The sequence below is a fragment of the Thamnophis elegans genome, chromosome 2, assembly GCF_009769535.1.
Source record: "Thamnophis elegans isolate rThaEle1 chromosome 2, rThaEle1.pri, whole genome shotgun sequence".
In the NCBI taxonomy this organism is placed as follows: Eukaryota; Metazoa; Chordata; class Lepidosauria; order Squamata; family Colubridae; genus Thamnophis; species Thamnophis elegans.
This window is the reverse complement of record NC_045542.1, coordinates 121,593,729-121,620,964: the sequence shown is the minus strand read 5'-3', so window position 1 is coordinate 121,620,964 and position 27,236 is coordinate 121,593,729. Positions and strand designations below refer to the sequence as shown.

Sequence of the window (27,236 nt, the reverse complement as noted above, 5' to 3'; positions counted from 1 at the left end):
ATCCGCCTGCCAATGGCGGAGCCATATCAGGTGATGGGAAGTTACATTGAATGCCAGCGCCCTGGATGCGAATTTCGTGGCATTGAGGGAGGCATTGGCTGCATACTGGGATGCTGCAATAATCTTGGATATGTCCTGATGGAGACGGAAGTCTCCTGCCGGGAGCTTGGCCTGCAGTTCACGCAGCCAGATGACGGAGGCCCTATTGAAGAAGGATGTGGAGGAAGATGCCTTGATGGCCCAAGCAGCCGCAAGGTGTGTCTTGTGACAAGCTCTCTCCGCCTTTTTGTCCTCCGCTTTAAGGCCCACCAGCAGATCTGCAGGGAAAGTTGAATTGGAGGTAAGGGCCACTATGGGAGGGTCCACGGTCGGAAGGACCAGGATATCCTCCAGGGCGGGTTCCATTGTGTACAACTTATCCCCACCGCTGGGAGAGGCCAGTGTGGCCGGTTGGGCCCGCTGTCATTGAATGACATCTAACATCTAAGAATAACCCAGGGACTGGGACAAGTTCCTGCTGGGGAGCTGGGACATCAAACATGCTCGCGTTTGGATTGACTGGAGCTGAGTCAGCAGGACTTTGCGCTGGTTTGGGCTTAATCCCAACCCAGGTAGTGGTCTTAGCTTTATGTAAAATAGACTTCAAGAGACTGGGCTTAAAAAGCCCTGAAAAGGCAGGAGCGTTGAGGGGAGGGGATCCTCGTCCTCTGAGAGCTCCTGTTCCTCCTGGTCAGGGTCCTCCAGGGCGGAAGCCTTGCTAACCACCGATGATTCCAAGGAGGGGTGACGAACCCGTTAGCTGGGGGAGGAGCGCTCTGGTTGGACTGAGAGGTGCTGGGAGTAACTGAAGGCTGGTCATGTTTTTGCATGCCCTCCGTGATGCCCTTGGCAATGGCACGGGCAACTACGACCTGCATGTGGGCAGAGAGCTCAGGCTCCTGGTCTGACTTGGGGTCATGTTCAATGGATCCCCCCAAGTGGGTGGGAAGACATCCAGGCGAACCACCCCGGGTAGGGCCCTCGGGGAGGGGACCTGTTGAGACATCCAAGAGGGGCCGGGGAAACCGGCTCCACCAGTGACCTGTCAGGAGATAAGTCCCGGGACTCCATCTCCTCAGCAATTAAGGACAGAGGATCACCCCTTGGAAGAGGGAGAACAAAGGAGTCCCCAGAAAGGTTGGCCTGGGGAGATTCCTTCGCAGCCTGGCGCCGGGCCTTCTCAAACTGTTTGTCAAGTGCCCGTTGGCGCCTTTCAGTGTCTCTAGTCTCGGCCACAGATGGGGCCTTGGGAGGCTGGTTGTCCTGGATAGCCGCCCTGCCTTTGCCAGACCCACCACCCTTAGTAGAGGAAGATCCCTTGCTAGGGGCCTGGGAAGGGCCTGGTCTACCATCTGAGGAACCTGATGGGCTGGGTAGCTCTATGGTCAATGACCTCACAAGCTGGTGTGTCAAGTGCAAGTAGATGGCAGGAGGACCTGAGGCTCTGGCTGGCTATGCTGGAAAAGAGCAGAGAAGAACCATGAGAACAATATGTATAAAAAAGGAAAGATGACATATTACAGTTGTGCTTAATGCTACACAGTAAGGGCAAAATCCAGGTGGAAGGGGGCAGATTCTTCTGCAGCCACTGGTGTAGGAGATGATCAGGGACTGCAGCCGAGACTACAAGGCCGAGCAGGAGAGCAGGGAGAGCCAGGCCAAAGACAAAGACAATTTTTTTAAAAAAAGGTAAGGAACTCTCCCCGTGCCGGTGCAAAGGCCACCAGTGACCAAGGCACTAGCACTGCCTCATGCTCGGTGTGGGTGGCAGAAACCCAGCCGGAGGTCCGGACTAGGTCCCTGCCCACCCTGTGGCCTCCCGCTGAAGCGTGGCTGAACAGCTATGGCCATTAGGAAAAGGGCGCGAAAACCACCTCTCAAAATGGCCGCTGCTGCAGCGTGGGAAAATTAGGAGGCAAAAGTGGCGACCGCGTTGGTAAACGGCAATCGCACGCTCCTCCACGGTACGCTGGCTATGAGTGGGGGCGAGAATAGCAATAGCAATAGACTTATATACCGCTTCATAGGGCTTTCAGCCCTCTCTAAGCGGTTTACAGAGAGTCAGCATATTGCCCCCAACAATCTGGGTCCTCATTTTACCCACCTCGGAAGGATGGAAGGCTGAGTCAACCCTGAGCCGGTGAGATTTGAACCGCTGAACTGCTGATCTAGCAGTAGCCTGCAGTGCTGCATTTAACCACTGCGCCACCTTGGCAAAAAAACTCACCGAAAACAAAGGGGATCTAACAGGGAGTCGCTGGGACCGCTAAAAAGCCTTGCTGCTGATTGCCACGCTTTTTAAAAGCAATCGGCAGGCCTTCGAAGCTGACCAAAGCAGCACAGCAATGGAGCACCCCCCCCCACCATCACGCCTACCTCCTGGCCTCCAAGATTCATGATGAAGAAAGAAAATCGTACCAAACGAAAGGAATTGAAAGAAAGTAGGAAGGGAGGAAAAATATGAGGGAAAAAGTCAATTGAATAGGAGAGTCCAAGCCAAAAAGAATTAATTCAGCTGGAGCTCATAGAAAACAATCCAAACGGGCAGACTGAGGAAAAATTCTGGGGATTAGCTACACCAGGAGGCGTGGCCAATGAAAAAGTTTCCTCAGTCCTAGGGCAACCAGACTGAATTAACCCATTGCTTGGACTCTCCAAGCGGTGCACAGGAAAAGCACAGGCTTGTCAGTGGTCATGTGACCACGGGATGCTACAAATGACTATAAACAGGCAAATTGCTGATCACCCAGAATTCAATCACGTGATGGGGGACTGGTGTATGAATTTTATCTTTAACTTTATCTGAGTCATTAGTGGATCTGGAGAAGTCTATCATAATTTCAAACAGTTGCAAACTGACCAGTTATAAATCAATAACTACTCTTATTTGCACATGAAGTCCATTTGAATTGTTTCCACTGAAGTCTGCTAAATCAAGTATATTTTATACCAGCACCTATAATTTTTTCTTACAAATTTGCTTTGTTTAGATGGATTTTTTTTGCAATGTTAATTTTCTTATTACGCATTTGAGTATATTCATAGCAAAATGCATAAAATGAATATGTCATATAAAGTTGCAAGAAATGTTTTTGGCTGTCATATCTAATTCTTGACTCTACAGAAACTCATTTTACAGTAGCCTTGACAGAATGGCTGCTTAATTTCTGAACATATGCATGGAACAGAAACTTGCTATTTATTAGGTAACTGGTTCCAATGCTAGACTATTCTTAAGAAGTTTTTTCCTAACAATCAGAGCCTGCGTTCCTAGGATCTGAATCCATACGAGTCTTGCAATTTGAGACAAAAGAAAATAAATTTTGACCTTTCTTTGTATGTTGAAGTTTGGAATTCAGCAGGAAACCTTTTTAGAAGGCATGCTCCTCTACATAAGCAAAATGCCGAAAGAATAAACTAACTATGCAATAAAATGTCTCCCATATGTATAAATAAAATAATGGAGGTGAGTGGCTTTTGGATATGAAGTATTGGCTTATCAATAAATGCCAGCAAGCATTCATACTTGTTGAAATAAAGCTCAATTTATTAAGATCAAACGTGATGCAGTGGACACCCTTTTGTGTGCCTGGAGGCTGTAGGGGATCTGGATGAGGGATAAAGATTGCAATTGAACCCAAGTAAGATAGAGTGGCTGTGTTCAGGAATTTATCATTGTTGGTCCTGATGGGGTTGCACTACCTCAGAAAGAATTGCTGGGTAACTTGGATGTCCTCTTGGCTCCACAGCAGCCAGAAGTTGGGTCTTTTCCCAACTTCGTGTTGTATACTGGATACGCCCCTTCATGGAGAGGGAGGTCCTCTGCTTGGTCACTCATGCCCTGGTCATCTCCCGATTGGATTGACTACAATCCGCTTTTTATGGGATTACCCTTAAAAAGTTTCTGGAAGCTTCAACATGTGTGTAGAATGCAACCACATGAGCATACTGGATGTCCAGAGAAGAGCGCATAACACATCTGCTACACAAACTAACTGCACTGGTGCCAATTTACCTGTGGGTCCAATTCAAGGTGATATTACCTATAAAGTCTTACATAATGCCAGGTTACCTACAGAACTGCTTCACCTCATTACATCAGCCAGTCCCACTAATTCAGATACGGAACACATGCTACTGATCTCGTCAGCCAAAGAATTTCAACTGACAGGGTCTAGGAAGAGAGCCTTTTCTGATGCTGCCCCTGCTTTTAGAACATCTTGCCCTCATATGTGAGGAAAGCCCCCAATCTTTTGGCCTTCCATAAAAGGATGGAAACGACTGTTTCCTTGGCGTAGGGGCACAAGGACCCACATTACCATGAGTTAATTGGCCCCATGAGAAACACACACACCCTGCCTGTGTTAACTGCTAACCTCCCCATCTTGGAATTCTACATCTTTTGTAATTTTACAGTGTTGTTTTATTTTTTTAAAAAAATCTTAAATTTTTTTAAACTTTTAATTGTATTGATTAAATGTACACCACCCAAAGCCCATCTGAGGGAGATGTGCAGTTAAGAAATGTGTTAAATAAATAAATAGCAAAAGAAAATTTCAACCCCTTTAAGGCATCCTTTTGTGTACTTGAATTGTGTCAATTCCCCCTCAGTCTTCTCTTTTCAACATTTTAAATTTCTTGTAATACTCTTTATCATCTGGGCTGCTTTTCTACAGTTGTACCTTTTCCAATGTCTGAATACTGCTTGCACTGTGGAATGCGGAACAGGGCAACAATTCTTGAGGTCTGAACAATGTACAATATAGCAGAAGTATTCTCAAAATGCTACACAAGCTATGTTTCTATTGATGTAGACTAAAATTGTGCCTGCCTTTGCTGCAGTCATATCCTTCTGCTCAGAGGTGGGTTCCAAATCCTGGCACTATCAATTCGCTCGTGCTTGCACAACGCTTCTGTGCATGCACAGAAGCATTCGGGTGGATGGGCGGAGTCTCCCACCACCACTAATACCAGTTCGCCCGAACCAGGCCCAACCCACTTCTGCTTCTGCTCATATGCAGGTTGCAACCAACTACTATCCCTAAATCATTTTCATAACAAACCATGAAGTTCATTTCTTTCCTTATATTTGGATTTCTATTAAATTTAATTCTGTTTTTTTCTCAGCCCATTTCTCTGACACATCAAGAGCATTTAAAATTATATTCATCTTATATAACATTATTATTCTCTTCAGTTTTGCATTATTTGCAGTGTTAATGAGCATTCTCTTTATTTTGCCTCTCAACTCATTAACAATAACAACAAAATAGGACCAAGAACAGTATAGTACCCCATCCATTACTTCAGCCTGTTAGTAAATCATTAATAAGCATTGTTTGTGCAGAATTTTCATTTCAGTGATATATTCATTTACTTGTCTTGCTATATAGACCCTACATAACTGGATACCCATTTGGAAGTTAATTCCACACTTTTAAAAAAAATATCTTTTTTATAAATAACTCAAGGTGGTGAACATACCCAATACTCCTTCCTCTTCCTATTTTCCTCATAACAACTCTGTGAGGTGGATTAGTCTGAGAGAAAATGACTGACAGGCCTAAGGTCACCCAGCTGGATTTCATGCTTAAGGCAGAACTAGAACTCACATTCAAAATGACTCTCCCTGTCAATGGTTTGTTGAAATTAATTATATTTAAAAATAGGGATATATTTAAAAGTACATTGTCAATGTGTATTTGAAATTAGGATGTATTTAACATTCCGCAATCTAATAATAAAATTACCTAATTAAAAAAAACTAAACTAAACTGGAAAGCTTTGTTCAAATTCTTTACAATTAGCATACCAACATGCTTGTTTCTTTTATGACCTCTATAATCTTCTTGTAAAACTTATTATACCACAAATATTCAAAACCACAGATATCACAAGGATTATCTGCAATTATTATATAAGTTTCATTTATTTTTTTAAAAAGCCAGGTAAGAATTATTGTAAAGTAAACAAAACTAAGATATATAATTATAAGTTGCCAATTCTATTCAGTTTTTGTAAGGAGAAAACATGTGCAAATGTTCTCTACAATTTTCTGCCAGAAGTATGAGGCAACAGTGTCAAGCCGGCCTCCTGCAGCAACCAAGAAAGAAACCACTTAACTCAATTTTGCAGAATTAAGAGTACTTTTACTGGCTATGAAAAGATAGCAGCTAAGCACAGCAAGATCTGAGGCAAAAGCGCCGAAATCATACATATCAATATGTGACCAACCCCTTCCCCCTGGTAACCCTCATCCCACTGTCCAATCTGCAAATCCCTTAGGTGTCATGTGAGTTCCATCTTCAAGGAGCATCATCAGGTTGATATGCAGGACGGTTGGCCTTGACCAACACCAAGCACTGTCTCCAACAAGCGCAGTAGATGGTGAGACCAAAAACCCCTTTTTACAATCTCTCCTGTACTTAAACTCCACCTCCCAAATACCAGCCCCGCAACTCCGTTTCAATGGCAGCCGAAAGCAAATAGCGAAACAGAGGCTGACAAACAGACTATATGACATACACATCTTTATTAATCTGATTCATGACCCTAACAGTTTTTATGATCTGGGAATGAGTCAACTATAATCTTATAATTTGCAACTGACAGCAGAGAACAACTTGTGTTATAGTGCCTCAAGGACAAAAAAAAGCGAATATTTTGATTTAGAAAGGTTTTGAAGGCTTATTGCTCATGTCTAAAAGTTTTTATTTGTTTTTAACTAAGGTTGCTACAAGAAAAACAAAAGGCCTGGAATATGGTTGAAAACTTAAATGTAGCCTCTGTCTTTTACCCAGCAGCCTTTCTGGCAAGCTGCATTAAAAAGATTGGGATGGACACGTTTTTCAAATCTCTTAATGGACATTTTGTCCATATTAAAAATGTCTATTAATACAAAAGGAATGCCTTTATATTTTATGAAGTAATAATCATTGTAATATAAATAATTGCTACTTTAGAACTAATTAGTTGGAAACAGTATTTTCTTTTTAGAAATGAACTGAAAATACTGTAATATTATCCATCACGCATCTCAGCCACCTGCTGTGTCTCCACTATTTGCTGAGCCAGCATCTCCATATTGGTTGCCAGAGTGAAAGATCATTAGAGAACCTGTTTGGAGGGATGCCAGTAACTTCTATCAGGCACAATAAAATTAGAAATTTTATCATTTTTATTACTGAGAATAATTACTTTTATGCATAATTGTAACTGAACAAAGATGTTATAAATATTATGTAATGGTTTATGGCTGCACATATTTAAACATGATTGTTCTAAACATTTTTATTGGAACGTTATAATCTGCTATACTTGTGATTTTTTAAAATAAAAAATTATTAAATTGGGGCTTTATAAATGTAGTCATTATGTCGATATCAGAGATCTCTTGATAATAGTTATTTGTATTTATATGGAATATGAATATATTATTAAAAATAAATAGTTCAGGAAAAATCAAGCTTAGGACTCACTATAGCTGCACAGTACACTAAGGTTTGTGTAGCATTAATACTAATTGCGGTTCAAATTTCTGTTTATCCCAAAGATAAACAATTTAATTACCCCTGTAATGGTCACTCACCTTTGTGCCAATGCACAATATTCTAGAAACTTTTACACTGCTGGAATAAATATATAGTTGTTGTTACAAGTAGTCCTTAACTTATAACAATAATTGGGACCGGAAATCCAGTTGTAAGGTACGCTAACTGAAGCACCCATGTGACTGTGATTAATTTTCCAGCCTTTTCTGTAGTAACCATTAAGCAAACGCATTCATTTGAATGAGCATTTTTGTCAGAAATTGGCAAAACACCAGTCTGATGAATCATGGTCACATGATTGCAGAATGCTGCGATTGGTCATAAAGCTGACCTACCTGACATGTGATCAAAGAACCATGGAGGAGCACAATCATCTACTACAGATGGAGTGCTTTACAGGTTGTAAAACATTTGTTCCATGGCAGTTGCAACTTTGAAAGATTGTAAAATGTCTGGTCTTAAGTCAGGGACTACCTGTATTTTGCAAATTACAACAAAAAGGATCAGCTCCCTTTGGCCCAGGAGTCAACTATGCCCCTTTACAGCAACATTATGACCTGTGGACTTCAACTCCCAGAGCATGGCTGGCTCAGGAATTCTGGATTCTGAAATCCATCGCTAAATGAGCCAGTTTCCCACTCCTGCTTTAGCCTCTTTATTTCCCCAAAATGTCCCGACTGTTTGTGAGACGAAGTGTGAGAGAGAAGCATGCCTTCCATTTTCACTGTACTGTATTAGGATATGGAGTCATTAAGAAAAACAACATGAAGAGAGATTTAGAACCAGTAGAAGTAAATTTTGTTTACTGTTACACTGCAGAATTTAATACTGTCAGATATAGAGGCAGCTATAAATCTAAAACAAGAATGGATTTATGTAGGATTAGGCTACTGTGAGAACCAGTTTGTTGTAGTGGTTAAGGTATCAGGCTAGAAACTATAGGTTCTAGTCCCACCTTGGGCAAGAAGCCAGCTGGATGACCTGTGACTGGAGTCACACTCAACCCTAGGAAGGAGGGAATGATAAATCACATCTGAAAAGCCTCAACAGGAAAACTGCAGGGACTTGTCTAAAGTTTTAAACAGTCTCAAAGAAACTATATCAAACAAATGACTATAGTGTTAAGACACCAGGCTAGAAACGGGGACCCGTAAGTTCTAGTCCCGCCTCAGCCATAAAAGCCAGCTTTGTAACCTTGGGCCAGTCACACTCTCTCAGCCATATTCACTTCACCGGATTGTTGTGGCTAAAATGGGTTATATTTGATGTTTACTGCCTTGTGTTATTTGTATAAATAAAGGTGGGATATAAATAAATAAAATCAAGTACAAACATCACACACAAACTTGCTTAATCATAAACCCATTATCCTGTTTGTGCTTTTGTTTCAATTTGCCAGGTAAATAAAATGATTTTAGTAAACATTTGGCAAAACATAGGCAATATCTGCTTTTGCAAATTTCTTTTGCCTGTTTAGTCAGGCTAAAAAACTTAATTTTGGAATGCTTTCTTGTTTTTCTTTACGCTGGATAGTTCTTAATGACTTTGGCTGTATGCTTGTCCTGCTGCAGAATAAATTTGGAGCCAATCATACGCCTCCCTGATGGTATTGCATGATGGATAAGTATCTGCCTGTATTTCTCAGCATTTAGAACACCATTAATCCTGACCAAATCTTCAACTCCATTTGCAGAAATGCATCCCCAAAGGTTCAAGGAACCTCCACCATGCTTCACTGTTGCCTGCAGACACTCATTATTGTACCGCTCTCCAGCCCTTCGACGAAGAAACTGCCTTCTGCTACAGCCAAATATTTCAAATTTTGACTCATCAGTCCAGAGCGCCTGCTGCCATTTTTCTGCACCCCAGTTCCTATGTTTTCGTGCATACTTTAGTCCCACGTCAGGGTATGGCTTTTTGGCTGCAACTCTTCCATGAAGACCACTTCTTGCCAGACTTCTTCGGACAATAGATGGGTGTACCTGGGTCTCACTGATTTCTGCCAGTTCTGAGCTAACGGCACTGCTGGACATCTTCCGATTTCGAAGGGTAATAACCTTGATGTGTCTTTCATCTGCTGCACTAAGTTTCCTTGGCCGACCACTGAGTCTACGATCCTCAACTTTTCTTTGTGCTTCTTCAAAAGAGCTTGAACAGCACATCTTGAAACCCCAGTCTGCTTTGAAATCTTTGTCTTGGAGAGACCTTGTTGATGCAGTATAACTACTTTGTGTCTTATTGCTGTGCTCAATCTTGCCATGACATGAAACTGTCTTTCACAATCTCACCTTGATAGCAGAGTTTGGCTGTTCCTCACCCAGTTTTAAGCCTCCCATGCAGCTGCTTCTGTTTGTTCATGACTGGGTTTCAACCTACATGTGACATTGATGCTCATTACCACCTGTTTGGTATAATTGGTTGATCATACACCTGACTATAATCCTTCAAAATCCCTGACTTTGTGCAAGTGTACCTCTGAGAATTGATGCTGGTTTGAAGGCAAAGGGTGGTCACACCAAATATTGATCTGATTTAGATTTTTCTTTTGTTCGCTCACTTTGCATTTTGAAAATTGACAAAAATAAACAATCATTATGTATATGTCTAAAAGCATTCTTTGTTTACAGCATTTTTTCACGCCTGCCTAAAACCTTTGCAAAGTACTGTATAAGTGGCTCTTTGAAGGGTCTCTGAGCAGGAACTGTGAGTCAAGAACATCTTTGAATATAGATCACTTGGAAATGGGGACGTGCAACCCCATCTAGGGCTAAAAATGGAAAATCCCTGGTTCTGGGATCTTCAATATTCATAGCCATCGTGACCCATCAAAACCGCGCTCGACTAAACTGCGCCCGATTAAACCGCGTCGCTGACGTCATCAACAGGGCGACAACAGCTAGCGCGGAGAAAGAAGGGCGCTTTAAATAGCGCTTTGAAAGCAAGCCGATTCAACTTAAGGTAAGGGTTAGGTTTAGTGTTAGGTTAAGGGTTAGTGTTAGGTTTAGTGTTAGGTTAAGGGTTAGGGTTAGGTTAAGGGTTAGGTTTAGGGGGGTTAGGTTTAGGGGTTAATTTTAGGTTTAGGGTTTACAGCGTGCTTCTGTCTCCGCGCTTTTGTTGCCCTGTTGATGACGTCAGCAACGCGGTTTAGTCGGGTGCGGTTTTGTGGGTGAACCCATAGCCATATGGTCTTGGTAAGATGAAATGAAATCAATTTATTCCCATCCATCCAAGACCTCAGAAGTATCAGTTGGTTGGCACCAGGATTGAAAGATGCAACTGGGAATTATCATTTCCATATTGTTAATACCAGACTGAACTGACAAGTGACCTCAACCAGCAATTCTGTACAGATATTAAACAGGAGGAATAGTTGTGAATCCTATAGTACTCTACAGAGAGACCTATAGAAAAACCTGTCTTCCCCCTCACAATCAAGACTGAACAGAATTGCCTATAAAGGAAGGAATGAAATTTGGATTAATAGAATAAAGCATGGCTAAACGACGTGTGCAAACACAGACAGTATAAACTACTTGGTCCAATTTGTTCTGCAAAGAAACTGAAAATAGAAATTAACTGTTCCTAGAGCAGTGATGGCGAACCTATGACACGCGTGTCAGTGCTGACACGCGTAGCCATTTGGGGTGACACGCATAGGATTTCATGCGATTCATCCTCGGCTCCTGCACGGCCGCCGAGGATGAAAGAATCTGTGCTGGAGGAACGGGGGGGGGCGGGACGTGTGATCTCCCCCACCCACACTCACTTACTGTATCACCACCGCCCCTTTCTGAGCGCAGGGGCTGCTGGTAAGGCGTGCGTGCCGTGCGCACACACGTCATCAGCGCGGCGAGGGAGGACCCGCAGGAGAGGAGCGCGGGAACAGTGCGCGCCTCTCTCCAGTCAGGCCGGCACAGAGAGTCTACTCCTGGGACTGTCGGTTACGACCGCACCACAGCAGGGAACAGCGGAGTGCCAACGGGAACTGTGAGCACCATTAGCAGCAACTATTGGGGTGCCATGGACTTGTAATTGCCCACAATAACTGAGATAAGTGAGGGGGAGGTTGTGTTAGCTTGTTAGGCTAGTTAACCCCTAATTGGCTATCTATAATTCTATCTGCTGTCACTGGCCCACTGATGGAGCACCCAAAAAATAAAAACAAAGGTTAAGTAAAGGGAGTGGTAGTGGCAGTGGCCACTTTCAAGAGACATGGAGCGAGATGTATGGCATTATAGAAAAAAATGGCAGATCATTTTGCGTTCTATGTACTGAAACGGTAGTAAGCAGAACGTGGAATATAAATAGACATTTTGAAACTAATCATTCCCAGCTCTTGGAAAAAAGTGAGGATGAAAGGAGGGAATACATTTCCAGGAAGCTACACCTTTATAAGAGCCAATCTAACTCCATCCTTAAATTTATGAAAGGCTCTACAAATTTAAACTCTGCAAGTTTGAGCATTGCTCACTCCATAGCTCAGCATGCAAAAGCGCTTAACAAAGAAGTTACTAAGCAGGTATGTTAAATAATTTGTTTTGGTTTATTAAATACAATTATATATTGCAATTATACATTTTTGTAGTTTAAACTATAAATTGCGCAAAATTATGTTTTTGTCGAAGTGACACACAACGCGAGTTATGCTCGGTTTTTTGCCGATTTTTGACACACCACGCCAAAAAGGTTGCCCATCACTGTCCTAGAGGAAACTGTTTCTAAAACTTAAAAGTTGAAAAGTATATGAAAGAGATGTCCTGCAAAGTGTAGTCAAAGCATTGGAAAGCTTGTATTGCTTTATTCAAGTCCATTTCATTTGTATACATTTGCATATGCAGGTAACATTTCCACTAGAACCATCAGCAAAGCAGACTGTAATAACGTTAATAATTTGCATTTTACATTTCAAGTTCTTTATTCAAGGCCATTTATTCTAAGAGAAATAAGCCTTGTTATTATGTTCACATAAGAAAATTTAGGTTCACTAACGGGAAGAAAATGAAGGAATGATTTAAAATGAGCACTGGAGTAGATGGCATTTAATGTTTTATTCAATTACATGCTTAAAATATAATCATAATTACACTAGCACAAAATGATCAGTAACATTAATATGAGAAACAAATAATATAAATTAGCATATATTTTCATATACATATTATTTTGGTAAGAGCATTGTGCCTAATATTGCAATAAAACAAGATCTCTTTGTTCAGCTCAAGTTCTGGTGACTTCAAAGATACACCCCCTCCCCCTTTTTGGCAATGCATTAAAGTAGTTTGCCACTGCCTTTCTCAGGGATGTTTTTTCAATCTCCTAGTTTAGTTTGCAGGGGGAATTTCTGGTGGTTTTCCTCATCCAATTATTCACTAGGCTTATTTTTTTAAGATATGTAACAGTAAAAAGCGTCATTTATTATATTCTGCTATGGGAGCTTAAGGAAACACACATAGCACTCCATCTTTTCCCTCTCATCACTTTCATGTTAACATGAAAGAGATTTGCTGGTCCAAAGCATCAACTTCCATGCTAACTGTAAACTTGAATTTGGGGTTTCTCGTGGTAGCCCTTTACCTTAACTCCTATGCTACATTGGTTTTCAACCGAGTGCAGTGTTTTCTATCTTGTTCACCATATCAATTTTCTGATGAAATGTTATTTGCAGTTCTTAAAAATACATAGCAATACCATCGTAAGTAACAAAGTTATCTGTCTCCCTGACTAACGGTTGTAACAGCACGAGCTGTCTATATTTTGTGTTCAATTTCGTGATCTTGAATTCCAAGGGATTCACTTCCATGACAAAAAGATACATGGGAAACATTACTATCTATACAAAAATAAAATAAAAGGACGCATCCCAATTAAACCCACGACCAAAAACCGTTCCTCATGATGCTTGATCACATTCAAAACACAAACTCTCCCCTTTTCCCACGTTTTCCCTTCAACCAATTCATTTTCATTCTGAAGACGGAAACCAGCTGCCTCGGCGTTCATTGGAAACTACCAACATCAATCAACGTTCGGCCCCAACCTCTCTCAATACGGAGAGCTTATTGGCGAACACCACCGTCGCTCAATGTTCGGTCCCACTTCCCAATGCGGCGGCGGGGAGGGGGGCAAATTGGCTTCCCATGAACTAAGCGAGGCACAAAATGGCGGAGCTGGCAGGAGGCCAATTCCAGAAGCTCCGCCATTTGTGTCGTTGCCCCCCCCCCCCCCGGCCTTGATGGCTCTTCACTCCGACGCTTTCTTTTCTCACACTTGGCCGCGGGGCGCCTCAAACATGCAGGCTACTGTTCTAAGCGACGCGGGTGGGGTGGGGGAAACGTCCGCAAAGATGGCGACGGGCTGCCCGTATGCAAAATACCCGCCGCCCCCTCCCCTCCGCCCTCCCGGTGGCAAAGGTAAAAGGGTCGGGTTCAAGCCACTGCCTCCGCCCGCTCAGACTCCATCTTCCTTCCTCTTCGCTCGCGGTTAGACCGGCTGTGCGGCAGGCTCGCAGCCCAAAAGCCGCCCACGGCAAAGAAAAGAGCTGCGCCCAAGCCGCCAAGCCAGAAGCGCTTCTTTACCCACCGAGACACGCGCGGCCCGCCAGACGCTCCGCCATGCGGCACTGCTGCCCGCCCGCCTCAGCCGCGGTGCCGGAAAGAAAACCTCGGCGCCTGCAAGCATAAGGCGGCTTTTTTTTTTTACCTCAGGATTTGGCACCAAGCTAGCTTGGCTGTGGCTTCCTCGTAACGGTTCGCTGGGCCTGGTTCGTTAGCCCCCCCCTCGCGGCCGCCGCCTTCCGCCAAGGGGGGGAGCGGAAGGCGGAGATAGCGGCACCGAAGGGGTTAGCGTAGGAGCGGGGGTGGGGGACAGGAGGAATGTTGGTGGGGGGGAGGGGAAAGCGAGTGCCTTTTGGCGAAAGGTCAGAGTTCGTGACCTCTCCAGGCACTCTTCTCTCCGCTGTTGCCGCCTGGGAGCGTTCGCCTGCTTCCTCTTCCCAGCATTACGCCTGTCGCGGCCCCCTCCATCTCTCTTCCCCCCCCCACTCCGCCTAAATAAGGCGGGGCTGGGCCAGGGGAGAGGAGGGGCTACCTGAGGTGGAGATGGCTTCGAGCTCTCGTGCGGCGGTTTATTCTGTCCCCTCCCACTGTCCCCAAAGGTGGAGGAGCCGTTGGTCTCGATAGCGGCCGGCGCTCCCTATCGTTTGAGGCGGGAAAGCAGCGTGTCCTCCTTGCCAGGGCTAGGAGATTACGCGTATCGGGAGGAGGGAAGAGCCGGGGGTGGGATGCTGCCTTTAAAGAAAAGCATCAGGCGAAGTCGTGTTCGCTTTAATGGAAGTAAAGGTTCCCCTTGCATATGTGCTAGTCGTTCCCGACTCTAGGGGGCGGTGGTGAGCTCCGTTTCAAAGCCGAAGAGCCAGCGCTGTCCGAAAACGTCTCTGTTCATGTGGCTGGCATGGCTAGACGCAGGGAACGCTGTTACCTTCCCACCAAAGGTGGTCCCTATTTTCTACTTAAATTTTTACATGCTTTTGAACTGCTAGGTTGGCAGAAATTGGGAAAAGTTACAGTAGCTCACTCTTACCGCTAGGGATTCGAACTGCCGACCTTTCTGATTTCCCTCTTGGTTTTGATATAGGTATAAGTAGTCTATTTATGATCATGATTGAGCCCAAAATTTCTATTAAGTGAGACAATTGTTAAGTGAATTTTGCCCCATTTTATAACTTTTCATGCCACAGTTCTTAAGCGAATAACTGCAGTTGATAGTAATATGTTGTTAAGTGAATTGATTTTGCTTATCAAAAGTTCTCAAAAGGAGCTCACATGACCTTGGGACACAGCAACGGTCCATAAGTATGAACCAGTTGCCAAGCAGCTGAATTTTGATCATGTGATCGTGGGGATGCGACAAAGGTAGTAAGTGTGAAAATGGTCATAAGTCACCACCTTCAGTGTGGTTGTAACTGAACACTAAATGAACTGTTGTAAACCGAGGACTACCTGTCCTTTGCACCATGAGAAAAAGCAAGCCTTAATTTCTATGTGGGTGGCATATTGTTATTTCCACTAAGAGTGACTATTTGCACCCCCTTGCACCCCTTTTAAGTTTTAGGAGGCAATCTGAGTCCAGTCTTGTGCCGTTCAGGTGTGAAGCACACCACTTCAACAGTTTTGGGGGAGGCAATGCAAAAAAAATACCATATGAGCTGACATTGTGCCTCTGAACAAGGAGCCATTGAAATTAGCTCAGGTCCTGTACTGCATCTTCACGAACTCAGTTTATAACACTGCCTAATAAAATCCAGGAAATAGTGATCTTTTTTATGTTCAGCTACTGTTATCTGATCTGTGTGAAGTGGTGGCAAATTCTGCTATGCTGTATGTAAAATTAGTCAAAGTTTAACTGCCCACATATTAGTCCACCAATTGCAATGTATTCTTTCTTTTATCTTTTACTATTATTGTTTTAATGCTTTTAGTTGCTGCCCGCTATTAATCTACCATCAATCACAATACATTATTCTATCTGTCTTTATTTTTGTTTCTTACTACTATTATTGTTTTAATGCTTTAATTTGCTAGTCTGTGACCATAATAATTGATTGAGGTAAGAGGCATAGGCAAGATCAGGCCTCTTCTACTTACTGGCCAATTTGCCATTTACCTCTTCACTACACTTAAACCTTTCTTCTGAAGAAACAGTCAGGGCAGGATCTGCACCCTCTCCTTTTGAGACAGAATTATGCCACTATTCTACTCTCAGTGAAGAACATAATTGAAATTGACTACATTTTATTCTGTTACAGTTCACAAGCAGCTATTTCACTCTGAGCTTGCAATAAACTCTCAAAAGAGTGTCAGTGTCTTTCAGGAGCAGTGTAATCACTTCTTGGCTTGGTTGTGCTTTCTCCTTGAGTTCATGTGATAGAAAATGAATTACAAGAATAGATGGAATTTTAACTAATGATAGGAAGAATTTAACTGACTGGAATTTCAACAAGTTTGTGGGAGATTTCGGGAATTGGAACTATTGGAGCCACAGGAGGCACAAGTTGTTTCAGCTGTCTGAGATGGTTAGTGTAGAATGGCAGTCCTGAGTTGATCCACTATTCTTACTGTTCAATTATTTAATGAATTAAATGCCCCAAGGCATTAGGCACAAGTTGATTTTGATAACGCATGTCCAAAGTAAATGAAATAGAAGTGTGCTGCTCTGAATATGGTCCAAGACATTATTTAACTAATTAATACATGGTGCTTTTTCTTAGCAGAAATCAGCGGGGGGGGGGGGAGATTGTGTGAGAGAGACAGTGGGAATATGTTATGTTTTATAACTGTATTGTGTAGTGACAGAAATTCCCATCAAATTGCCATTGTAACCCAGCACCACTTGCAAATTAGTTTAATAAACAAGTATCCAAAGTAAAGACAGTCATCTCTGTATGTAATTCTATAACATCCAACATCTGTAAATCCTCAACTTACGACTGGCCACTTAACTGTTCAGTGCTATGATGAACTTCCCCAGAACTACTTATGTCCGAATTTTTAAGTATAATAGCTGAACACACACTTCCCCATCGCCACATGATCACATTCGGGTACTTGGTTCTCTGTTTGCAGTGTCCCATGGGGTCACATGAATACAATTTGTGATGTTTGTGCCAGTTTTGGCAAAAAAAAGTGCCCATTGTGTAAAATTGATTTGGTTTAATAACCAACATATTTGCTTAATCTCTGTATTCACTTGTGACCACCTCAAAAAAAACCAAGTCTAGTCAGGTGAACCCTTGACTTAGGATCGTAACTTAATTCTGGACTTTATTATGGTTGTAAATCAAGGACTACCAGGAAATATTTGATTAAATAAGCTTTTGTCACAAGCAAATTTAAATATATTCATAAATGTAGTTGCTGAATGCATAAGCTAGTTATTTAGTTTATACATAATAATACCAAATTATTTTCTTAAATATTATAGAAGTGACCACAAACTCATATTGCTGAATTACAGTAGATTATGTGACCCAGGAATTTTTGCTTCTCACAAAGGTTTTACGCACAACTCCATGGTCTCTAGCAAATGAGCTCCATAAAACTCAACAGCACTGTGATGTGATCAATTCATTGTCAATTGTACCTTTTTACCTTAATGTGTGGCTATTATTTTCCTGCATGTTAACTTTACATTACATTTTTTGTGGTACTGGTTTTACATCCATGGGTTTAATAAAGGTACATACTCCTTTTCTTAATACATTAATGACTTGACTGGTTTCTTAACACGTACCCTTAGCTTCGATGAGTAAATATAAGGTGAGGAAAAAATGAATAGGAAAATAGAGTTTTTAGTGTAGAATGGACAAATATTTTTTTTCTCAACAGAAAAAAAGTGTTTATGTTGTGTCATGAACCAATAAGTATCCCTCCTAAAATATTACATCTGACTATATTTAGAGACAAGACTATAATTGGGGGGCGATGGGATGGGACACATTACAATTGCTATTATATTTACAGTGGGGCAAAAAAGTATTTAGTCAGCCACCAATTGTGCAAGTTCTCCCACTTAAAAAGTGAGAGAGGCCTGTAATTGACATCATAGGTATAACTATGAGATACAAAATGGAAAACAAATCCAGACAATCACATTGTCTGATTTGGAAAGAATTTATTTGCAAATTATGGTGGAAAAGTATTTGGTCACCTACAACAGCAAGATTTCTGGCTCACAGACCTGTAACTCTATCCTCCACTCATTACCTGTATTAATGGCACCTGTTTGAACTTGTTAGCAGTATAAAGACACCTGTCCACAACCTCAAGCAGCCACACTCCAACTCCACTATGGTGAGACCAAAGAGCTGTCGTAGGACACCAGAAACAAAATTGTAGACCTGCACCAGGCTGGGAAGACTGAATCTGCAATAGGCAAGCAGCTTGGTGTGAAGAAATCAACTGTGGGAACAATAATTAGAAAATGGAAGACATACAGACACTGATAATTTCCCCTCGATCTGGGGCTCCACACAAGATCTCACCCCGTGGGGGTCAAAATGATCACAGAAACAGTGAGCAAAAATCCCAGAACCACACGGGGTAACCTAATGAATGACCTGCAGAGATCTGGGACCAACATAACAAAGACTACCATCAGTAACATACTGCGCCGCCAGGTACTCAGATCCTGCAGTGCCAGACGTGTCCCCTGCTTAAGGCAGTACATGTGTCCGGGCCCGTCTGAAGTTTGCTAGAGAGCATTTGGATGATCCAGAAGAGGATTGGGAGAATGTCATATGGTCAGATGAAACCAAAGTAGAACTGTTTGGTAGAAACACAACTCATGTTTGGAGGAGAGAGAATGCTGAGTTGCATCCAAAGAACACCATGCCTACTGTGAAGCACGGAGGCGGCAACATCATGCTTTGGGACTGTTTCTCTGCAAAGGGACCAGGATGACTGATCCATGTACAGGAAAGAATGGGGCCATGTATCGTGAGATTTTGAGTGCAAACCTAGCACCAAAGGCATTGAAGATGAAACTTGGCTGGGTCTTTCAGCATGACAATGATCCCAAACACACCGCCCGGGCAACGAAGGAGTGGCTTCGTAAGAAGCATTTCAAGGTCCTGGAGTGGCCTAGCCAGTCTCCAGATCTCAACCCCATAGTAAACCTTTGGAGGGAGCTGAAAGTCCGTGTTGCCCAGCGATAGCCCCAAAACATCATTGCTCTAGAGATCTGCATGGAGAAATGGGCCAACATACCAGCAACAGCGTGTGCCAACCTTGTGAAGACTTACAGAAAATGTTTGACCTCTGTCATTGCCAACAAAGGATATATAACAAAGTATTGAGATGAACGTTTGATATTGACCAAATACTTATTTTCCACCATAATTTGCAAAAAAATTCTTTCCAAATCAGACAATGTGATTGTCTGGATTTGTTTTTGTCATTTTGTCTCTCATAGTTGAGGTCTACCTATGATGTCAATTACAGGCCTCTCTCATCTTTTTAAGTGGGAGAACTTGCACAATTGGTGGCTGACTAAATACTTTTTTGCTCCACTGTAAGTGACCTTTAAAGTTGTATGGGAAATTGTCAAAAAATGTTTTATAGAAGGCAACTTTTAAAGACATCTATGCAGATTGCTGTGTCCAGGTTATGCCCAGAAGAGAAAGAAATAATTGATAATGGCTAATCCCAAATGACTCTTCAAAAAAACCAAAGCTGATTCCCCCCAAACTTACTGATCAGTTGTGAAATTTTAAAAAATCTCATTTATTAGCTGTTGATGAAAATATTGACACAACACAATTATTCATTTTTATAAGAGAAATCAATATAAAATTTAAAATTACCGAAGAGCTTGTTAGAATGTGCTCCATACCTAGTTACACAACTAGAAAAGTAATTTGTGATGAAGTCATAAAATGTCTTGAACAAATATTGAAATGGAATCTGAAGAAATTGACAACAGAACTTGGCTACCTGCTGTTTAGATCCATGCCCCACCTGACTTCTTCAAGCAGCCCAATTTGGAGGGGGTGGCTGTTGTGCGAGTGGGCTCTGGTCCTGGTCAGTTTTCCTTGAGTTAGATTATTCCTTTACATCTTAAGGAGGATTTGGATTGCTCGTTGCTCAAGAAGTCATCACTGCACCAGGAATGGGTTGCTGCCGGTTCACTCTGCGCCCTATTTTGCATATTTTGTTTCAATTTTCATTACCGGTTCACCCAAAACAGTGCGAACTGGAAGGAACCCACCTCTGCACCCGACCTCATACTAGATAATTTTCTTCCAATATCTAACCTCCCCTTATGAGGAAGGAAATTGAGACAAGTGGTTGATTAGATGAGCGTCCATATAGTAGACCATGCAATGGGTTCTTTGCTGGAGATCTTCATACAGGCCTGTTATTTGTCAAGTGGATGGGAAGAGATGCCCACATCATTACACAACATGGTGTAAGGGTCTCATATTTTTGAAACAGTTGGTGACTCTGACTTGAGTCTTTGAGTCTACATCACAGCCAGCAATCTAAGTCTCTAATTAGCTTTGAATCTTGTAGCAAAAGATTCTTGAATTTTGGGAGACCACTAGGCTGAGTTGCATATCGAGGGAGTGTGTGTGTGTGTGTGTGTGTTTGTGTGTGTGTTAAATATAAGAACAGAAACTCTATGTACCAGTTAAATTAAGCCCATTTGAAAACATCTGTAGGTTTCCTGCCTGATTAAGCTTAGCTTCTTCCTGTTGACAGGCTGTGGGAACAACTTCAAAAGCAGGAAAGGCTGTTGGTTGTCTAAGCATGATTCCCCATCCATTTTGAAAAACCACATTGAAATGTTTTTTTTTTCTGAAAAATAACTCATTGGTCACTTCTACATACTGTGAACATAACTAACGTGTGAACCATTGACACAATAGAAAAATACTAACAAAGTTCTACGGACTTGGTCTGTTATTTTATTTTTCATGTTTCTTAAAACAAAAATTAATATATTTTTACAACAATTTGAGTAGTAGTTTTTTTTTTTCTGTAGACTTAATACAACAGTTAATGCCAGCACCAAAATGTCATAAGAATTGTTCTGTACTGCATGTTTGGTTTTCAGTCTTGGTTACAGTGCTGTCTGAAAACACTTGAGTACAATAGATTGCAACTTTCGTTACTGATTGGGTTACATTTGGTATTTAAACATTGCTTCTGTCAGTGCATTTTATTTATTTATTATTGCAGTCTTCCATTCCTTTTACATATTGTAAGTACTGTAAGTAAGGTAACAAGGTCAAATTCGTAGCCTGTCACCCAAGTGAATCTCAAAATTTTATTTTCATATTTCTATACTGCCATCATGAACTGAAAAAAAAACACCTGATGTTGAAATAATGAAATGGTAAAATTTTATATTATGTCCCCCCTCCCCCATTCAGGCTATTTACAGTCCTGAATTGAAACAAATAATTGAACAATTCATTTGAAGAAAAAAAACAAAATGTAAACCTTTATACAAAGAGGAAACAAACTATTCCAGTTCAAAGTTTAATTAGCAGTTCAGGTCATGGTCCTGAATATAAATACTAGAGATATTTAACAAGTGTATCTTACTGTACATCTGAAATCTTCAAAGACTAAAAAATAAATGGAAATCTGTTTTGTTGAAAGGTATTAATTCTTGTATTTTGAGAGTGGTGTTTCCAAGCTCCCTATCATCATCATCAGAAACAAAAATCTCACAAGCTTCATCATGGCAAACAGAATTGTATCAGTTTTATGATAATATTGGTTATGCCATTTGATCAGCACAATATTGATATCTCCATGCTAAACACTATTGGTAGCAGAATGTTTCTGCAACAAATCATGCATCACATTAGTGTTGCTCTTTAAACCTTATTTGGGTATAAAACATCTTGAGACAAGGTGGTCTATGCCCCTTTGATTGATGGTATTCTGCTTCATTGTGCCAAGCATTTGGTGGTGTGGGGGTGGTTTGGGACATGTGTTGATATAAATGAACATGGGTTCAAGCTGCTGCATTCTTTGGAAGGCTCACATGAGTGTTTCAGACTATCGGGGCACATATGGGGCACCTATTAGTTTTGTTTGTAGTCTCAGTGAGTCTCAGTTTGTAGTTTTTTGTGGCTGCATTGCCAGCTGAAGGAAGCCTTCGAAGCAACTGCAAATTTTCAAGAAGACACGGCTGCTTTGCTTTACAGTAATGTTTCAAGGAGGGGTGTTCTGCTTACATTTATACATTTTTTTAAATGCTTTGCACCACCCCGTTATATTTAAAACCTGGCCTTTAGGCTATGCACATAATCTAAACTTTAATGAGAGCAAAACTTTAAAGACCTTGGTTACTTGTACTCCCTGGAGTATAATGTGTCTGCCATCATAGAACATCATAACTTGGTAGCGAATTAACCAATTAACTCATATTCAGGATTGTGAGATTCACTGGACTGTAAACGAACTGATCTGAGTTCGTTTAGTCATGCAAAAGCAAATCAAGGCTAACACTAATTCAACATTTTGTACAAATGCAGCTGTTAAGACTTTAATTGACCTGGTTAAGCATGTGAATGCAGTCATGAGGAGCTATGGCTACCACCAAACACCATCCATGTACTTTATTAGAAGTAGTAGTTATAGCAACAACTACAGTATGCTTGCATTTGATCAGCTGACTAAATACAATGGAATCTGAACTATCATTTTGAACTGATAATAACATAATAGCATTAACAATATTGGTTGCTCCAATATTGGAGACTGACATCCTATATAATTGTCGAAGATAAGATTTAGGCAAGACTTTCCAGAGCTTTTTTTAGTTTACTGAATAAATATAGTTAAATGCTCTTCCTTTCTGAAGTTGATGCCTGTTTTGGGTTTAGAATTATATTTTAGGAATAAGATTTATAAATAAGATCTGCTCTTTTCCACTATTAAAATAATATAATTTAGATACCGTAAATCAATTTTAAACAAAATGTAAAGGCTTATAATAAATTAATGTTTTCATATCCTTTGGAGTAGAAATTGGTACAGTCTTCATAGAACTGGATTGGAATTTGGAGTGGATTAAGAGTCCTAATAAACAAAGCTAAGCTGTTACAACTGTTTATGAGAAATACTATACAGTTACCATAGAAGGTCTATAACCACTAAAATGCCAGCTTGGAATGGATTTTCGCATACTTTCTATGGTGGGAATTATGTATATCTCTTCATTCTAGCATTCTTAACTGCATGCCAGTGTAAAACTCTTTTAAGAAAGAAGAAAGGCAACAAAATTTTAATGTAAAAAACCCTCAGTTTTATGACTGGCACAAATTGTTGTTATCTTAAAGAAAATAAAACAGTGTTATGAGTAAACAACTCTTTTAGAAAAATGTTATGTTGTTTAACTTCTTGAAAACATGATGCAACTGTTAGGTGAGAGCACAGTTTAATGATGAACCTGCAAAGATAAAAAGGGTCCATAAATATTCCCTTTGTTTTGTTTCCATCAGCAAGGAGATAGGTTTAAGAATGGAAAATTATAGGCTTCTACATATTCTTTTTCATATGTTTAGCCAGATTTGGATTATATATATTGTTCTTTCCAATATATGGGTAATCTTGCATTAAATCAGAATCCACTTGGATGATGCTATAATATAGATGCTTCCTCCATGGCTTCAATCCATCTGAAAAAAAAGAATCAAAAATTTATTTTTAAGTAAATCAGTATGAAATTACCTTGTCTTTGTTTTAACAAATGTTGATTTTGAGAATTGTTGAATATTTATTTTTCAGCTAGAGCATTATAGTGGGAAAGCTAGCTGTTTTCCTTGTTTGTTCACTAGAATTATAAAAAATAAGAAAAAGAGATCTATATTCTCCAGTAAGTATATGGAGATATGCAAATATAAGTTTAATACTACACTTCTTAAAACATGTTTATTGTGTAAGGAATTGTATTGACCTTATATGTGGGAAAGACCTATTGAATTAATTTCCTAATTAAGATCCATTGGATTGAGTTGTATCCACTGAAGGTACTGTAATCCAAGAGTGCATAAGTTAATATCTATCACATTATTGTACGGTGTTCATGCATCTTTTCAAGCACAGCCAATCCTGAAGCTGACCTGGCTGAGGCCATTTTGAGGCTTCAGTGTTGCCACACTGAAGCTAAGGGATAGGGAGGGGGGGATAGGGACAACTGGGGTTTTGTACCCAAACCAAAATACTTTCTCCTGGAAACCAAGGACATTTCTACAAGTGGTCAGAGAGGAGTGAAGTTACCAGGTAACCTGACAGCACCTTGATTGGACCATGTGACTGATTGCTTGGGAAAGTGGGGAAAACTTTTACTTTTAATTAGGTATAAACCATGGGAGCATTCAGAGTTAGTTTTCACCAACATGTGCCAATATGTAATGTCAAATAAAACTATTCTTTGAGGAACCTACCTGCCTCGGAGTTCTATTTGCTATGGGCATATTACCTAGAACCCTGACAAATTATTGGGAATATTTCTAAGGTTGCAAAATGTAATTAGAATTGACCACAAATAAAGAAATGCATTTATGTACACAAAGCTACCTTGTCTACATTTGGTTAACTGAAACCACCGCCAGTATTTTGCCACAGCCAAGGTGTTAGTGCTTATTGACTTTTTGCATTAAAGCTGGCATTGCCAAAAGCTTACACAAAAGCAGTACTTTCTGTTTAGCAGCATTGAAAAAGCTTGTGAGAGAAGTGAGAAGCACTGCAGGCATTTTTTTCACTGGTTAGTATGTTATTCCAGGCAGATCAACACCTAGTACCTCTGTGCTGAATTATTATCCTCTGCTCGGAAGCTATAAAACAGAGTTTGCTTGTGGTAAAGATGGAAAACTGCATCCATATTTCGTTCTTCCTTTTCTGGGACAATTGTGAAACCCAGCAAAGGCATACTCTCAGTGGCGACTTTGTCCTGAAATCAGTGCAAAAGGGGAAATGGGCTTTAGGGGAAGAGAGGACTTACACACAGAGAGGAATGCTCTAGGAAAATAGAGAAACTCTCCTTCAGCTTTCTGGATTTATATGATTGCTCATAAATTTTGATAACATTAGCTTTCAAATAATAAATGTGGGTTTTCTCCATCCAATAACGCTAGATAAATCAGTGGCATGCTTTGGTATTTTCCAGATTTGAAAATATGGCTGAGCTTGACTTCTAGCAACTGCATCAGCACATACATTTTGGTTTCTTGGGAATGGTAGCCCCATGTGACTTGCCATTGCTTTTGCTCAGAATTTTGTTCTGAATTCTCAATCTCAATTTCACAAACATGGGGTTTCCTTGGGTGGCCTTGCACTCAAGAACTAAACTGATCCAATTCTGCGTAGCTTTCTGCAAGACCAACCAAGGTTGGTAACTATTAGAATCTGCTGCAACAAGTAAAGACTCCTTTGAGTTAAAGCTGACTCCATATGAGTCAACTACATTTGTGTAGTTTTCTTGGCAGCTATACAGAAACGATTTCTTCCGGTATGTTTTTGTGACTTTCCTGCTTTGCCTACATTCTAAGATTTTCAATCATTAAGTAGTTCAGCTTAGTTTGGCTTTTTCAAAACTAACCAAGCTGGGTGGTATTAAAAAGTAGACATGTCAATCTTGTGTAGGTTGTAAGTTCTGAGTAGTTTGGAAATACTCCCCCTTCCCACACACCAAACTTACTTCGTTTGCTGTATATGTGTAGAGCACTTTTCCTTTGATAACAAACCATAACTTTTTCCAGTGCCTTTTCCCTCTCTTGCATCTGCTGAGATACCCATTGATAGAAGAACCTTCTCCTGAAGCTGCCACCTATATGAATGAATGAAGGGGAATCAAAGCTCTTGTAACATCAGATACTTAGGAATTGAAGAGATCTAAATTATCAAGAATCTTCCCCACTTTCCTATACTGCATGTTGAAGATTTATACGTTCCTAAACAAGCATTCACAGTAGTTGCAATGACATAGAACAGCACATACAGTGATTGCACATGGATGAATATGGATGAAAATATACCTAAGGGAATATACTAGCCGGTTTGGTGTAGTAGTTATAGGCATCAGGTTAGAAACTGGGATACCATGAATTCTAGTTCTTAAGGCATAAAATCAACTGGGTGATTTGAGACCAATATTCTCAACCCTAGGAAGAAGGTAGTTGCAAATCACTTCTGAAAAATGTTGCCAAGAAAACTGGCCAGGTCATCCAGGCTTCTATGACTAAATCAGAACTAAATCTTGGGGTTTCCCATGTCCAGCAGCATAGACCTAATTAGCTCTCAAACACTGAAAGTTGACTTTGTCTATAGCAATAAATAGATATTTCTATTTATAGAAATAGACATAATTGTGAAAAGGGACACCTGTATTTATAGTTATTTTGATACTTGGGGCCTCGGAATGAAAAAATGATTAGTATCAGCATATGCTATACTTTTGATCTGTATTTTAAAAACCATCTTTGATTAAAAAAAACAGCATTTTGCAAAATCCATTGCATTTGAAACCTTGAGACTGATATTTATTTGGATAATTATAGCACCCTCTTGTGGTGGCAGAAAAGAATGTACACAGATCACAGTTAACTCTGAAAGTAAGTCATTAAGTAAATGACTGGTAAATGAATTGTTATTGCAAGTAATGATAAGAATTTGACTTTTAATTTGACTCAACATTATATAAATAAAGCTTTTATTATTATTTTAAGTGATATTTTCAAGGGGAAATATGATTTAGGGTGATCTGTTTTATAACATTTTTCCCTTTCCTTGGGAAGAACAGAAAATCAGAGCTGGAAGGGACCTTGGAGGTCTTCTAGCCCAATGCCCTACCCAAGCAGGAGACCCTATACCATTCTAGACAAGTGGCTGTCCATCCAGTGATGGAGCACCCACAACTTCTGAAGCCAGCAGTTCCAATAGTTGATTGTTTTCATTGTCAGGAAATTTCTCTTTAGTTCTAGGTAGCTTCTCTCCTTGATTAGCTTCCATTCATTGTTTCTTGTTTGCCTTCTGATGCTTGGAGAATAGTTGGTGCAGATTCTCAGTCATTCCGGTCATGGTTGTCCCAAAGATGCTTTTTTCAAGAGGCAACTGGATTTTTGGGATTTTCTTT

At 40.8% G+C, this 27,236-nt stretch overlaps 2 protein-coding genes across 3 annotated transcripts in view; both read right to left on the bottom strand.

The window, feature by feature from the left end:
• The window catches only part of NR2C2 (nuclear receptor subfamily 2 group C member 2), a 72,150-nt gene extending 57,157 nt beyond the window's left edge, over positions 1-14,993 (bottom strand). For both annotated transcript variants that reach the window (XM_032210425.1, XM_032210426.1), the window contains exon 1: positions 14,289-14,993. The gene's annotated coding sequence lies outside the window, so the exon portion shown is untranslated. The remainder of the gene's footprint in view (positions 1-14,288) is intronic.
• Positions 14,994-22,932: 7,939 nt separating this feature from the next.
• The window catches only part of FGD5 (FYVE, RhoGEF and PH domain containing 5), a 146,721-nt gene continuing 142,417 nt past the window's right edge, over positions 22,933-27,236 (bottom strand). The window contains 3 exon segments of the mRNA XM_032211089.1: positions 22,933-23,781; positions 24,907-25,055; positions 25,803-25,931. Coding sequence (XP_032066980.1) covers positions 23,745-23,781; positions 24,907-25,055; positions 25,803-25,931 — 315 coding nt within the window. The 3' untranslated portion in view covers positions 22,933-23,744.